Source organism: Passer domesticus, chromosome 1 (assembly GCF_036417665.1).
Source record: "Passer domesticus isolate bPasDom1 chromosome 1, bPasDom1.hap1, whole genome shotgun sequence".
In the NCBI taxonomy this organism is placed as follows: Eukaryota; Metazoa; Chordata; class Aves; order Passeriformes; family Passeridae; genus Passer; species Passer domesticus.
This window is the reverse complement of record NC_087474.1, coordinates 28,202,183-28,215,457: the sequence shown is the minus strand read 5'-3', so window position 1 is coordinate 28,215,457 and position 13,275 is coordinate 28,202,183. Positions and strand designations below refer to the sequence as shown.

The window sequence follows — 13,275 nt, the reverse complement described above, 5'->3', positions numbered from 1 at the left end:
TAGACTGTAAAAATCATCATAGATTCCCTTCCTTGAACTTTTCATAATGCTGAAAAATGACTGAGGGAAAGAAGAAAGATCCAGTTACTGTACCCTGTTTGCACAGCTGTACTTCATTGAGTGGAGGCTTGTGTTACACACAGTTTGTGATAGGAAGTAAATGCTTTTAAAACAACTAAAGAGACAGGTCTTTAACCTCCACCTTTTCAGATGCTTTTTTCACTCATTTAGCTTCTGTCGAGGTCTTGAGAAACATTTCAAACACAAATTATTATTGAATACTGAAGCTCACCTGAGTAATTCATTTCCTAGTGTGTTTGTTAGGCAGAGATGCATTGAGATGAGTTTGTTTGGTTGGGTTTTCTTGGGGCTTTTTTGAGAGACATTAGTAATTATTGATATAGTGAACACTTGTTCCTTCAGGAACAAATGCATTTTAAGAAGAAAGACTTCTTAGACTGTTAAATTTTTTTGATAGTTGAAATTACACATTTACTTCAGAAATTTTAAGTATTTTTAAGGTCCTAGAGGTAATTAAAAATTATTTTGTGATGTTAATTACCAAATTGTCAAAATTAATTAGATTTAAAAGTCCCAGTTGCTAGCATACAGGACTGTTACCTCCTGTTACAAGACTATCTAGTACCCTAAGTGGTAAAGGTACCTTCAGATTCATTAAGAGGATTTTTTTTTTGCCTTACTTTATGTTGGAGGTACATGTTAATCCCCAGACCTAAACTGTTTGATGTATACTTGGGTGCAAAAAATTACAGGACTTCAGAAAGCCATTATAAAATAATTTTCTGACTGTGATTCTAATGTCTGCCAGAGTCACTTCTCTAATGGCTCCAGTGAAACAAGGTCAGTGGCAATGGGAGTGTGCAGCTGGCGGACAGCCAGTCAACTTTTAATTTCTGTAATCAGCTGAGCCTTTGTGTATACTTCATCCCTTGAAATACATGAGACCTTAAATTAAGAATTATGATAAATAGGCATTATTTGGGCTACACTGACTGCATGCTTTTTCTCTTTTTCTGTAATTAAGGAAATCCTTATAGCTGACGGCTTTGAATATTTCTATTTTAGCACCCCACTTCACACTGGCCAGATACAGTGCAGACAGGGTACCCAGATTTGCATTTGAGTGAGAAAATGTCTTGAAATATAATCAGGATTTTGAAGTATTCTTCATTTCAGTGCATTAGAGGTGTCATGCCTTTGGAGGATGTGGCTGACACTAGTTTTGCCCTTATTCTAGCCATTTTTAATTTTTTTTTTTTTTTTATGAACTGCGACAATAGAGCCTCTGCTCTCCTTCGGCTGGGTCAAGGCTTCCCAGCAAGCATCAGTTTGTTTTTCCATTTGTCACGAGTGGGAAGGCAGTGGCTGTGTTTTGTGGTCTGTGGCACAAGTGGGTTGAAGATTCACACATTCCAGAAAAATGTAAGCATAAAAGCTGACTCCAGTTAAGTTGTTTAAATATGATGCATACAATTATTGGAACATTTTGTGTCCCCTTCTGGTCTTTAAATATATCAAGCATGAGAGCATCCTCAGTCTTTGTTCCTCTGAATGCCGTACAGAGCTCCAACTGATTCATGTTACCAGAACTCAGATGAGGCTTTCTGGCTGTTTAATTCTCATCTTACACATCCCTCTGCTCTTCCAGCAATGATTGTAGTTCCTGCCACAGCCTTTCTTTACTTCAGCATGAAATTTACACTGACTTGTGTGCACTGACAGACATGTAACCCTGCCTACACAAACTCTGCTTTGAGTTTATTATTTTATCGGTTTATTATTTTATGTTAATGTAAAATTAGGGTTTATTATTTTATGGTAATGTAAAGTAGCAAAGTGTAAATTGGAGGATTAGTTGATTCTGGCTTAAGGAAAAAAGGCCTTGGAAAACAACTGTTGCTTCTTTAGCACAAACCTCATTAGAAATATTGTGTTTTTCAGAGGTTAATATCCTGTGGGCTGCACACCAAGTACACCATAGTTCAGAAGATTACAACTTATTCACAGCCTTGAGACAATCTGTACTGCAGAAATATACCTCCTGGGTAAGTTGCACAAGGTTTGACAAACAAGTTAATATCAAGAAGTTTCAGTAAATGTTAAAACACAGCGTTTATTTCCCTTCAAAGAAAACCTTTTTTTTTAAAGTTTCTTGACACTGCAGGCACAGAAGATGAAACTGAAGAATCTGATAATCATAAGTTTTAAAATATATTCACTAATGTTGTACAGCAAACATTAAAACTACAAAAGTTAAAGAAGGCTAATTATATAACACTGCATTTATACTTTCATAACTTTTTGAGTAGAATGGAGAATTTTCATTCGCTTATTCATACACGAGTACAGAAAAAAAAAAGGAGATTTTAATTTGGCTATTTCAGAAAATGTCTTTCTGGCTAAAAGGAGCAGGGAGAGAAGTCATCATTAAAATTTTCTTTGGACATGCAAATGGATTTATTTGTCTCTGCTCATTCATGTCATATCAGTACCCTTGTAGGTAAGAGCAGTAGGTTACATAGAGTTATTTCAGATAAAAATAATTTGAAACAGTGATCTGTGTACATATTCAGAATTTATATACAGATTTTTAAAAGTGTATTTCAAAATGCAACCCTAAATATAATATTTTGGGTTTAGTTCTGCACTCAGGGTAGCTGCTGATTTCCTACGTTTTCAGTCAGATTGTAGTTTGTCTGGTTGTGTGTTATTCAAAATGAATAACTTCAAAATTTAATTTTTGGAATTAGAGTTCAAAAGGGATATTAAATGTATTTACATATATAAATACATACATATAATTATATAATTATATATATTCTCCAGTGAGGTATAATGTGGGTGGTGAAGGAAACCCACAGTCCTTTGGCAATCTCTATATCCAGCCTGTGAGCGAATAACTCAAAGTCAAGAGTGTGCTCACCCATGGAAATACAGTATAACTCCATTAACTTCAGTAAAGTGGATTTATGCGTATGTAACTGAACATGGATTTAGTCTCCAGTTCGTAACTGTCTTAAGTGCATGACATTAAGTTAGTTTAAGTGCTACGTTCCAGGGAAATTTTCTTCTGAAAATCATGAAGCAGTACTATTTCTTAGATCTTTTTCTTGATGTCTTCAATATAAATTCTTGTTGTTTATTTATTAAGAAAATAAATCATCTGATGTTGGGAAGATTACCTAGAATTTAAATTACTCTAATGAACAATAGCAGAAGGGATGTCTCTGACAACCCTGCTTCCTCTGTAAATACTGCTATGTTAAAGATTTAACCTTTGCCCATTTACCCATTGGGACCATATGGTGCAAATTCTTAACAAAAACAATAATTCAAAAAAGACAAAGTGTCTGTGTGTACATATGGGTGTGCATATGAGAACTTTGTCTGATGGCATGATTTTGAGGATGATACCTCAGACAACATAAAATACTTGGAAGACCCAGATGTCTGGCCACCTTGGATTCCAAAGACCATCCTCAGGACCACACTGGTATCACTTGGCAAATAATATACATGCATTCAAAATTCATATGCCTTCTGCAAAAGAGAAATGAATCTAGGAATACATGGTAATTTTGTGTGCCAGGGTTTTTTCACCAAGTATTTGATATTAGCCAAAACATATGGTTAATGTAAATATTGTTTTGCCTCCTCCCTGAACTTTTCAGACATACACCAGTTTTCTTTCTGCAACACCTTATTGTGCATGATCACAATTCTTGCTAATTCTTACAGCACTGCTATTTTTTTGGACAGACAGTTTTGTCCAGAACCATGGATGGATCTGCCTTGAAACTGAAGCTCAGTGAAATCCTTATTTAATCTCAGAGTGATCTGATCTTGTTGAATGTGTACTATACTGTTCAATGAGTTTGACATCCAATTTTGTGGAGAGTGTGAGAAACTTATGGTGGATGCATAGGATTATGTGACTGTTCTGTTGCCAGCTCTGTTGTGTTTTAAGTTAAACATTGTAAGATAAATAAATCAGCATGTTAATCTATGACTGAAAAGATATTAAATGAAAGAGAATAGAAAAACATGCTTGACGATCAGTGGTGTGAGATATACTCCTGATTTTGGAACCGAATGTATAGTGGTTCATGTTGTTTGCACAGATTGTGTTTCTATTTCTTCACTGAAGGGGCCACGGAGAAGCAAATCGGTGAGACTGAGAGATACTGTTGAGGCCCATCTTGTTGGGAAAAGATGTCGAAAAAAAAGTATATTAATTTTTAAGAAGGAGATGGCAAGCTAAAGGAAGATAATACTATATAAATGAGTGTATAAGTGGTGAAACAGTCAAAGTGCAGTTGTGAGACATTTGCACATGCACTTTGAAAAGCTATGATTTGATGCTTTGAGTACCATTCTCAACTTTAGGGTAAGATTTAATTACAAATATTAAATCCATGATAATTTGATCGCTTTAGATTGTACATTTAGATAAAGTGTTGAACTATGCCTTGGTATAAAAGCAGTGGAAACATGTACATACAAGTCTGGAAATGGAATAGGAAGCACAGTTTTCAGTGCAGTCAGTCACTCTTGTCTACTGAGGAGTCTGCCAGGTCTGGGAACTGTAAAAAATGGGTTGGCTTTTTTGATTGTTTTATTTTACCCTTGCCTTTAACTGCTGCAGAGTCCTCACAGGAGTTCCTGCCCACATGAACTTGCTGTCAGCAGCGGTCCTGCAGCCCCCCAAGCCCCGCAGATCCTCTGCCGCCGCATCGGCAGGTGGCCCCAGAGACCCAGCATGGAAACAGCACTCCTCCTGAACCTCGGGAGTCTCAATGCACTCCCTTTCTGTAGTGCAAGTGGTTATAACCTTTTACTTACAAATAGGAGGGAGAAAGGAAGAGATGCCCACATGGGAGAGCGGGCAATGGACCTTTCTTAGGGGCAGTGCCTTTGGTGTGAGGGCCAGCAGCTGCAGTGCAGCAGCCCCAGATGCACATATCTCTGCACCTCCCCTCTGGGTGCTTTTCCCATCAGCTACTGTAGCACTTCCCAATCTCTGCTGCTGAATTCCCAAGTGAGAAAAAATCTGTCAGTGTGAAAAAGTTTTCTGGTAGTTTTGACCAGAAATTCTATTCCGGAGCCAGGAAAGCTTTTCCCCTAGAAATTTGTTAAAGCTGGTACGTTGCCATGAAATCTTTTGATTTGGTGAATTGGCATTTTCAGTAAAGAACTGTTTAATGATTTTTTTTTTTTTTCCTGAGAGTGTTCTTCTTGTTTCAGTGGAACCACAAATAGGAAAATCCAAATCTTGGTATGAGAGAAGTTTTCATTTCTCCCTATGAGTTCCACTTCTGTAAATGATCTTTAAAATCCTTTCTGTTCAAAATAAAGCTTACACTGCAAGAAAATGTGAGGCAGTTAGTAAAGCATTCTCCTTTGACAGTTTCAAATTTACCTATAGATTTATATAAAATTTCCTTCATCCCACCACTTAGCAGGGAAATCCTAGTACTTTTGTGTAAAGTAAGTTAGGAAATAAATATGAAGATGATCCTTCTTTCCCCTTTGAGTCATCTGTAAATACCACCAAATTGCTTCTGATACTTTTAGGGAAAAAGCATATAATTTTTTAACCCTGCTTTCAATCCTGTAACCACTTCCATGAATAATCTGAAAACCATCTGGTTTGGTTTTTTGGGCTTTTTAAAATCAATTTCCTCTCCATTCCTTTTTTTAAAAAAAAATCCTGCTGTTATCATGCCATTAGACAGAAACTTAGTCCCCCTCTACTACCTTTTAATTCCTTTGCTTCTTGGAAAGCAGCTTCCAAGACAGAAACAGAAACACCCCGTAGGTAATTTGTGGGGCAGCTGTGATCCATGAAACCTTTAAATGGAGATTTTGAAATACCAGCTGTCACATCCCTGCCAGGTGGTACTGCAATGGCTTCAGGGTTTTGTCCTAGAGTTTCAGACATTGTCTGGTGTTGAAGCCAGCAGACTAAGCTGATATTGCAAGGTCCTAGTCCTCCGTTGGTTTGTCACAGTGAGATGTGTTTGTGGTGACTTTCTTGAGAGCATCAGTCACATCACTGGGGTGGAAGTTTCACAGCTGTTTCACAGCCTCGGTGTGACTTCTATTGGGCAGCCCTGTTGACTAAAACTGAGAGAATACTGGTTCTACATGCTGTGTCCAGACCTACACTAGAGGAATTCCTGGTCCAGGAGGCCTGTCATGGCAATGGGACTGCCTTCTTGGATGTTAAAAGATGTGATTTTTTTTCTGAAAAGGACAGTAGTAATTCAGAAATATATTTTTCTAATTTTCCTGTGCTTCACAGAGAGCTCTTGTTGGCCAAACAGATATTCCCTGAGTGCTAAAGAGATTTAAAGTTTGAAGATACCTCTGCTACTGTTTAGTTTAGGAGAAATCTCTGTATTTTAGAGAGGTATTCACTTTTCAGTGCAGGTGATATAACACAATGTCAGCTAAAAGGGAAAATAGAAAGATAAGATCTTTCAAGATCTTCCTTTTTCTGAAGAAAGCAGACTGACTTTTAATGTATGAAGGTCTTAGAAGTTTTATTCTATTGCTAAGCCAGTTAAGCAATTAATTGTGAATTTCCCAAGTAAGTATTCCCAAGTATTTTTTCATGCTAGCATGTTTTTAGGACTCAACAATATATTGGGACTTTATGGGAGATGCCTTGAGAAAGTTAAGGTGAGAATTATAATTAACTTGGAAAGCCAAGTAAGCTGTCTTACCCTCATGGTGCTTATGTAGGGAGTTTGGATGGAAAAGCTGTAGTGTTATAAATTTGTGCCTTGCTTAATCTGTGATAATTCTTCCCTATATGGCAACCCTTAATGCCAAGGCTGTGTTGCTGTCTGCTCCACACAGCATAAACATCTAATACCAGAATTCATGAATTCTTATGTTGGATTTTCTACTTGCTCAGTTTGGCTTGTGGGAAATCACTTTTGTATCAATTTCTGTCTCATTTGCTATATCACATCAAGTAGTAACATAATAATCACTATCTCTGTACACTATATAATGTCTGCATTACGGATGTATTAGAAGAAGCAAGTGTATTGTGCAGTGCTTTGAGCTCTAGATAGTACTTCATTATATCATCATGAGTTTAGAATTGTGTATCTAATGTATGTTCTCTTTCTCATTTTTCAGATGTTCAACTTGCCCATGGCTCTTTTCATTCCCCCTTCGGTGTTTGCTGTTCATTTACAGTTTAATCTGCTTTACCAGTTTTGGATACATACAGAGGTAAACCAGGTTTTTAAGCCATACCTAAACAGTTAGCCTGGAGCAGTGTCTTGGAAATCCACTAGCAGCTGATTTATTGTGTAAGAAAAATCTTTGTCTGACTTCTTTAAGGAGAAACATCTGTTCATTTTTATTCCTTTTTCTGAATATATATTGCTAAGTTTATAAGAAGCAATGAGGCCAGTTGGTCCCAATTAAATTTAGAAAAAAAATAGTAACTGTAAGGAATCAAAACTTTTTGCTATTTTAATACTGTATTTTCCAATCTTGCAGCTTATTAAACATTTTTGGCAGATATTGGAACTGATTTCGTTTCTAGGATAATTATTTTAGGGAAAAATACCCAAAAGCTGGTGCTTTTTAAAGATCATTTAGAGTTGCAACTAAATTCAGATATTGTTTCTTTCTTAACGCATGTAATTCTCAAATGAAAAATGCTCTATTAATATCTGATGGTTATTTTTTTATGACTGCACCACTTCATTGCTGTTTTTTGAGTGCATAGACCATATCTAGTTTACATACATAAATGGTTAATAACACACTGTAATTAGCAAGATTTTTCCCACACTTCTCAGGTAGTTCACTGGCCTTTGCCTTCTTCCTTGCATTACAATAGAGGTATTTAAAGGTGCTTTATGTTATAAGTCAGTAGCATATTTCTCAGTAGCTCCAGGTGGGCTGTGGGCTATGACACTTACTCCTTTGTTTATTCCACCCAGACAAATGCCTTTTCCTCTCTAATTTCATAATGCAATATATAGGACAGTTCTTTGGGAAAGGAATTTTATTTTCTTGATCTGATATTTTAGGTGATTATGTTGTTTAAATTGAAGATTTTTTTTTTCCTGTGTGTTTCATTAAAAAAAATTCTAAAAATTAAAAATAAGTTATTTATAGTGGACCAATACCAAAATTTGATACTGGCATTTTTTTTCTGTTGGACACATTTCTAAAATTGTTAAGATGTGTTTGATCTAAAACACCACACGAATAGGAAAGGCTTAGATAAAATGTCACATACATTACCAGAAGTGGCATAAACTGAAGCAATACACATTTAAGTTTTTTAAAATATTTTGAAAAAATTCAAGCAGTCTTTGAAACTATACCAAATGAATACTAGGCCTCATATGGTACCAAAGTTTCTTTGACCATGCTTTAGGTTCTACAGATCAGTTTAAATGTACTTTGCCACTAAAAAAATTATTATATGCCTCATCTATGTCTTCTCTGGTGTTTGGGGCCCTCTCTTCCTTGGCTGAGAGGTTTCTAACATTCTGCTGTTTAGCAGTAACTCAGTTAATCTCAGCACTGGTGCCACAGTGCACCTCTAGAGTTTCTAAAGTGAATTTCAGAGGCTTATGAATTGCCTGCATCCCTCTAAAGTACTAAATCCTTCATAGGGCTTAAAAGGAATTTCCATAGCATATGTGCAATGTGCCAAGTTTAGACACTAGTCTAAACAAGAATGAATTTCAGTCTCAATGAAAAGATAAGCACTCCTTACTATTAAATTATTGTGCTGGTAGAAAAACAATGGATCTTTTGTATTAATCCAGTTGATCCACTCATAGAACTTTGCTTACAAGGGAAGTTATTCTTAATGTTGATATTGTTGATTTTATAGCACAGCTGAAATCGGTTGAAATATGTTGGAGTCATGCTCTAAGGTCAAAAATTATGTCGAAATAGAAATAGGGTTACACCATGTATTAGCAGATTTCCTGCTCTCAGGGGCAAGGCATTGACAGAAAAAAGTAAGGAAAGGAAGGGAAATGGTATCAGCCATTCAGGCTTATGTTACCCTATATTTTTGGTGAAATTAATATGATGCTTCACCATTATGCTGGGTTTTCTTTGCAACAGCTATCACAATTTAACTGTTTAAAGCTACTGCTGCTCTTTTTTTTTCCTAACGGTCCTTTTCTGGATTTTAATGATCCTAATTTTCTTACACAGATTTTATTAATATGAATATCCTTTCTTCAGGTCTCTGTTTCTGTCAGTTTATTAATATACAGAGATTGTTCAGGGCTGTAGCCTGGGGTTCTATAGCAAACAGCATCCTGTCTCAGTAAGTGCTGCTCGCCCTTGCTCTGAGAGCAGATATTTATCATCCCCCAGCAGCTCTGATGTCCCCTGGGAGCCCATGGAGGGTGCTGTTACATGTCATTAGGGGTCTAGGAGAGACACACTTCATTATTTCCAGTCTGCCAATATAATGTTATAGTGATGTAATAGTTTGTTTGTAAAATGAAGAAGCAATTGATAATTTTTTTCCCCCAGACTTCTATTGCTTCTCATCAGTAGCAATTCCCTGATACAGTTTGGACCCACATTGACTAGTCAAAGATGTTTGAAAATTGTCACTTCATGACTTTTGATTGCATGTCTTTCTCTTTAAGAAAAATAAAATCTAGTAAGATAGAAGGGGGAAAAAAAATCTCTCTTCCTTAATAGATGGTGGTTTGTTTGTTTTTTATACAGGCCTGAAGAGAAAAATACATGCAGAATTCTTTTATTTTATAGAAGAAAAAAATGTGTGTATAAGTAACAGGAAAGAATTTAAGTACATGAAAAAATTTCTGAGGGAAGATGTATTGTTTTGAGAGTAGTTTAAATTGAATTCAGTAATTACAAAAGAATGATCATGCTCTTCTGAAGCTTTCTATGCCATGTTTCAGCCTAGAGCAAAAGCTTATAGCCAAATACAATCCCTGGTATTTTCCTATACTTAAATTTTACATGTGTCCAGTGTTGCTTTAAAAAAATATTAAGAGATGTTTCCTGTGTTATAACTTTGACCTGTCTCATTATTTGTTATGTCAGTGCTTTTCCAGCTTTACTACCAGCAGATCAGACATGGTCTATTTTAACTCAAGTGACTCGTATATTCTTGTGACTACAGTATCATAAAGATCAAAAGTACACATTTGTTCTACCTCATTTAGACTTCTGTATTTCCTACATGCTTGGTATACATTGGTTTTTGTCATTTTATATAGAATAATACAGCATTTTAAGGTCTATAAATCTTATATAAAAATGATACTATTTTTCTGGTGCTGGATTCTTTTGCTATTGTTTATTATTAGAATGGACTATTGATACAGGAAAGGCATGCCTGAAATTAATAAAGTTGTGTATGCTAGAGTGAAAATACAACTTTGAGACTTACGTCAGGCATTTGTGTTCAACTGTTTTTTTTTTCATTGCATCCTGGATCAGTGGGCCAAGACCAAAGATGAGATTTGAACCCGAGTGCCAGGTCTTGCATTTTGATCACAGCTACCCCATGCAGGGCTACAGGCGGGGGAAAGAGTGGCTGGAAAGCAGCCAGGCAGAGAAGAATATGGAGGTACTGGTTGACAGCAGCTGAACATGAGCAAATGTGTGTGCCCAAGTGGCCAAGAAGGCCAATAGCATCCTGGCCTGGATCAGCAGTAGTGTAGCCAGAAGGAGCAGGGCAGGGATTGCCCCACTGTACTCAGCATTGGCGAGGCCACATCTTGAATCCTGTGTCCAGTTCTGGGCCCCTCACCACAAGACACTGAGGTTCTGGAGCCTGTCCAGAGAAGGACAATGGAGCTGGTGAAGGGTCTGGTGCACAAGCCTTATAAGAGTGACTGAGGGATCTGGGGGTGTTTAACCTGGAGAAGAAGAGGCTCAGGAGGGCCTTATCCTCTCTACAACTGCCTGAAAGGAAGCTGCAGCCAGGTGGGAGCCGTTTTCTTCTCCAGGGCAACCAGTGGCAGAACCAGGGGAAATGGGCTCAAGCTGTGCTAGAGGAGGTTCAGGTTGGACATAATGAAAAATATATTATTTGAAAGTGTGGTTAAGCATTGGACCAGGCTTCCAGGGAAGTGGTGGAGTCACCATCCCTGGAAGTGTTCAAGAAATGACTGGACATGACACTTAGTGCTATTGTTAAGTGATGTGGTGGTATTTAATCAAAGGTCAGAGTTGATGGTCTAGTAGGTCTTTTCCAATATTAATGATTCTGTGAATATTGCATCATGTACGTGACAATCTGAAATTATCACAGGATTTTGTCAAGGATCCAAAATAAATATCTTAAGTAACACCAAAGCATTGAAATAAACTCCTAGTAATTTATTTAAATGAGAAATGGAAAAAAAAAAGATAACCCAAGAAGACCCCTGAGGAAAACATTTGACAGTGATGGGTTAACTATTGTACTTGATGATCTTAAAGCTCTTTTCCAATCAAAATGATTCTATGGTTCTGTGATCTCAGTAAATCAAGAACAAAAAATAATTTTTTGTTCTATCTAGTACTGTTCAGGTCAATTGAATGGCTCAGATCTACTCTTAAATAGTCTGGGAGAAATGCTTCTGTGACCAGACAGACCATTCTCATCTAGATCATAAGAGAAGTAAAAAAAAAATACTTTAGTCAAAGGACACTAAAAAACTAATTTTTCAAAAGCCACAGAGTATTTCAGGACTGTTCGTGACAGACAGAAATACTCCATTTCAGTTTATTTTTGCAGGTGATTCAGAAGGTCTATGGCTTATATTAAACTATATCCTTCCATTATGCATTTATTACAACCAATAAGTTAGGTGTGTTTATAACCTGATAGACACCTGTGAAAAACAGAAATTAGTTTCTGTTGGTTTAGCTGTAATTTTTATGAGATGTCAAACTGTATTTAGAAAGTATCGACTGATCCAGTCCCTGATGGTAGTAATTGCAGCAGCAGATTATTCCTTGCCTATTTGATCTTTGACATGTACCAGTTGCTGTTTAATTTTCTAATTTAAGGAAAGAATATGATCTGCCCTTTAGCATGCTCACAGAAGTCAGGTTTTTTAAGGCATCTCTTTTCACCTTGTTTAAGTCTTTCTACCTCATCCAACTCTGGGAGGAGAAAAAGGTGAGCCACAACTATTAACCACAAGTAACATGGGTGAAAACAGGTGAGGAATCGGAATAATTTTAGCAATACCTCATGCAGACTGGAAAGAGAGGCATAAAATTGCTACAGATATAGGGAGAAATACAGTTAGTTTTATCAGAAAACACTCATTGGTAAAACTGAAACTTGCTGAGGAAGTGTATGGTATTTGTCAAAGGGATATTTTTCACTTATGCAGGCACATTGTGTATTGGTCTAAGTTTTTGTCTAAGTGTTGTTTTACATTTGGCTTCTGCTCAATTTTCTTTAATGAAAAGCTTTGAAAGAGAGAAATTGGGAATTATTCCTGCTTTCATGCCCTGGACAGCTCATCTGTGGTCCCTGAGTTCAGGTGAGCTCTTGTGGCCCAGTCCTTAAATTCTTGCATCAATCAGATCATGTCTAGGAATATAGCCAGATTCAGAAAAAAAAAAAACCTGTTTTGTTTTGACTTTATTTTACAATAAGGAAATTAAACAAGCAGATTGAGGAACCAGGTAAAAGAAAGGAAAATAGATAAAAAGCATGCATTAAAAAAGTATACATAAGTTTTTCTGAGTACAGTACACCTGTGATTACCATCATACCAATAGCAAAAGCTATTCTTGAAACTCTAGAGGACTTGTCTTTTCAAGCAGAAGCTGTTTGAGACAAAAGTCTATTGGATGGTGAAAGAATTGGGTGAAAGAATTGTAATCAAGACACTGTGAAAAATAAGTGACAGGATGAAACAATAGACAAAATATTCAGTTATTAATTTCCAGGTCCTAACAATTGAGATTGGTCTGTTTCTTTGAAAATTTTATTTTTCAATTTTCTTGGCCCTATTTTCTCTGCATTGTGTGCTGCAGTCTCATTTAAATAAGCAATAAGGGATTCCAGGATTTGAAAATAAAATGTTACAAAGTCTATTTCATCTATTTCAAGTAGTTTTTCAATCCATTTCTCAAAATGGAAAAGTAAATTTTATCAAGAAATAAGACTTTGCTGCTAGTGTTTTGGTTTAGTTTGTGTTTTTTTGGGGGGGGTTGATTTTTTCTTAATCTACAAAGCATCACCTGTAAAAGGTAAAATCAGTAATG

At 36.4% G+C, this 13,275-nt stretch overlaps 1 protein-coding gene across 1 annotated transcript in view; it reads left to right on the top strand.

Annotated features, from left to right (window-relative positions):
* AGMO (alkylglycerol monooxygenase) overlaps positions 1 to 13,275 on the top strand; it is a 184,596-nt gene that overhangs the window by 74,491 nt on the left and 96,830 nt on the right. The window contains exons 4-5 of the mRNA XM_064411330.1: positions 1,963 to 2,066; positions 7,174 to 7,269. Of these exons, the coding sequence (XP_064267400.1) occupies positions 1,963 to 2,066; positions 7,174 to 7,269 (200 nt within the window). The remainder of the gene's footprint in view (positions 1 to 1,962; positions 2,067 to 7,173; positions 7,270 to 13,275) is intronic.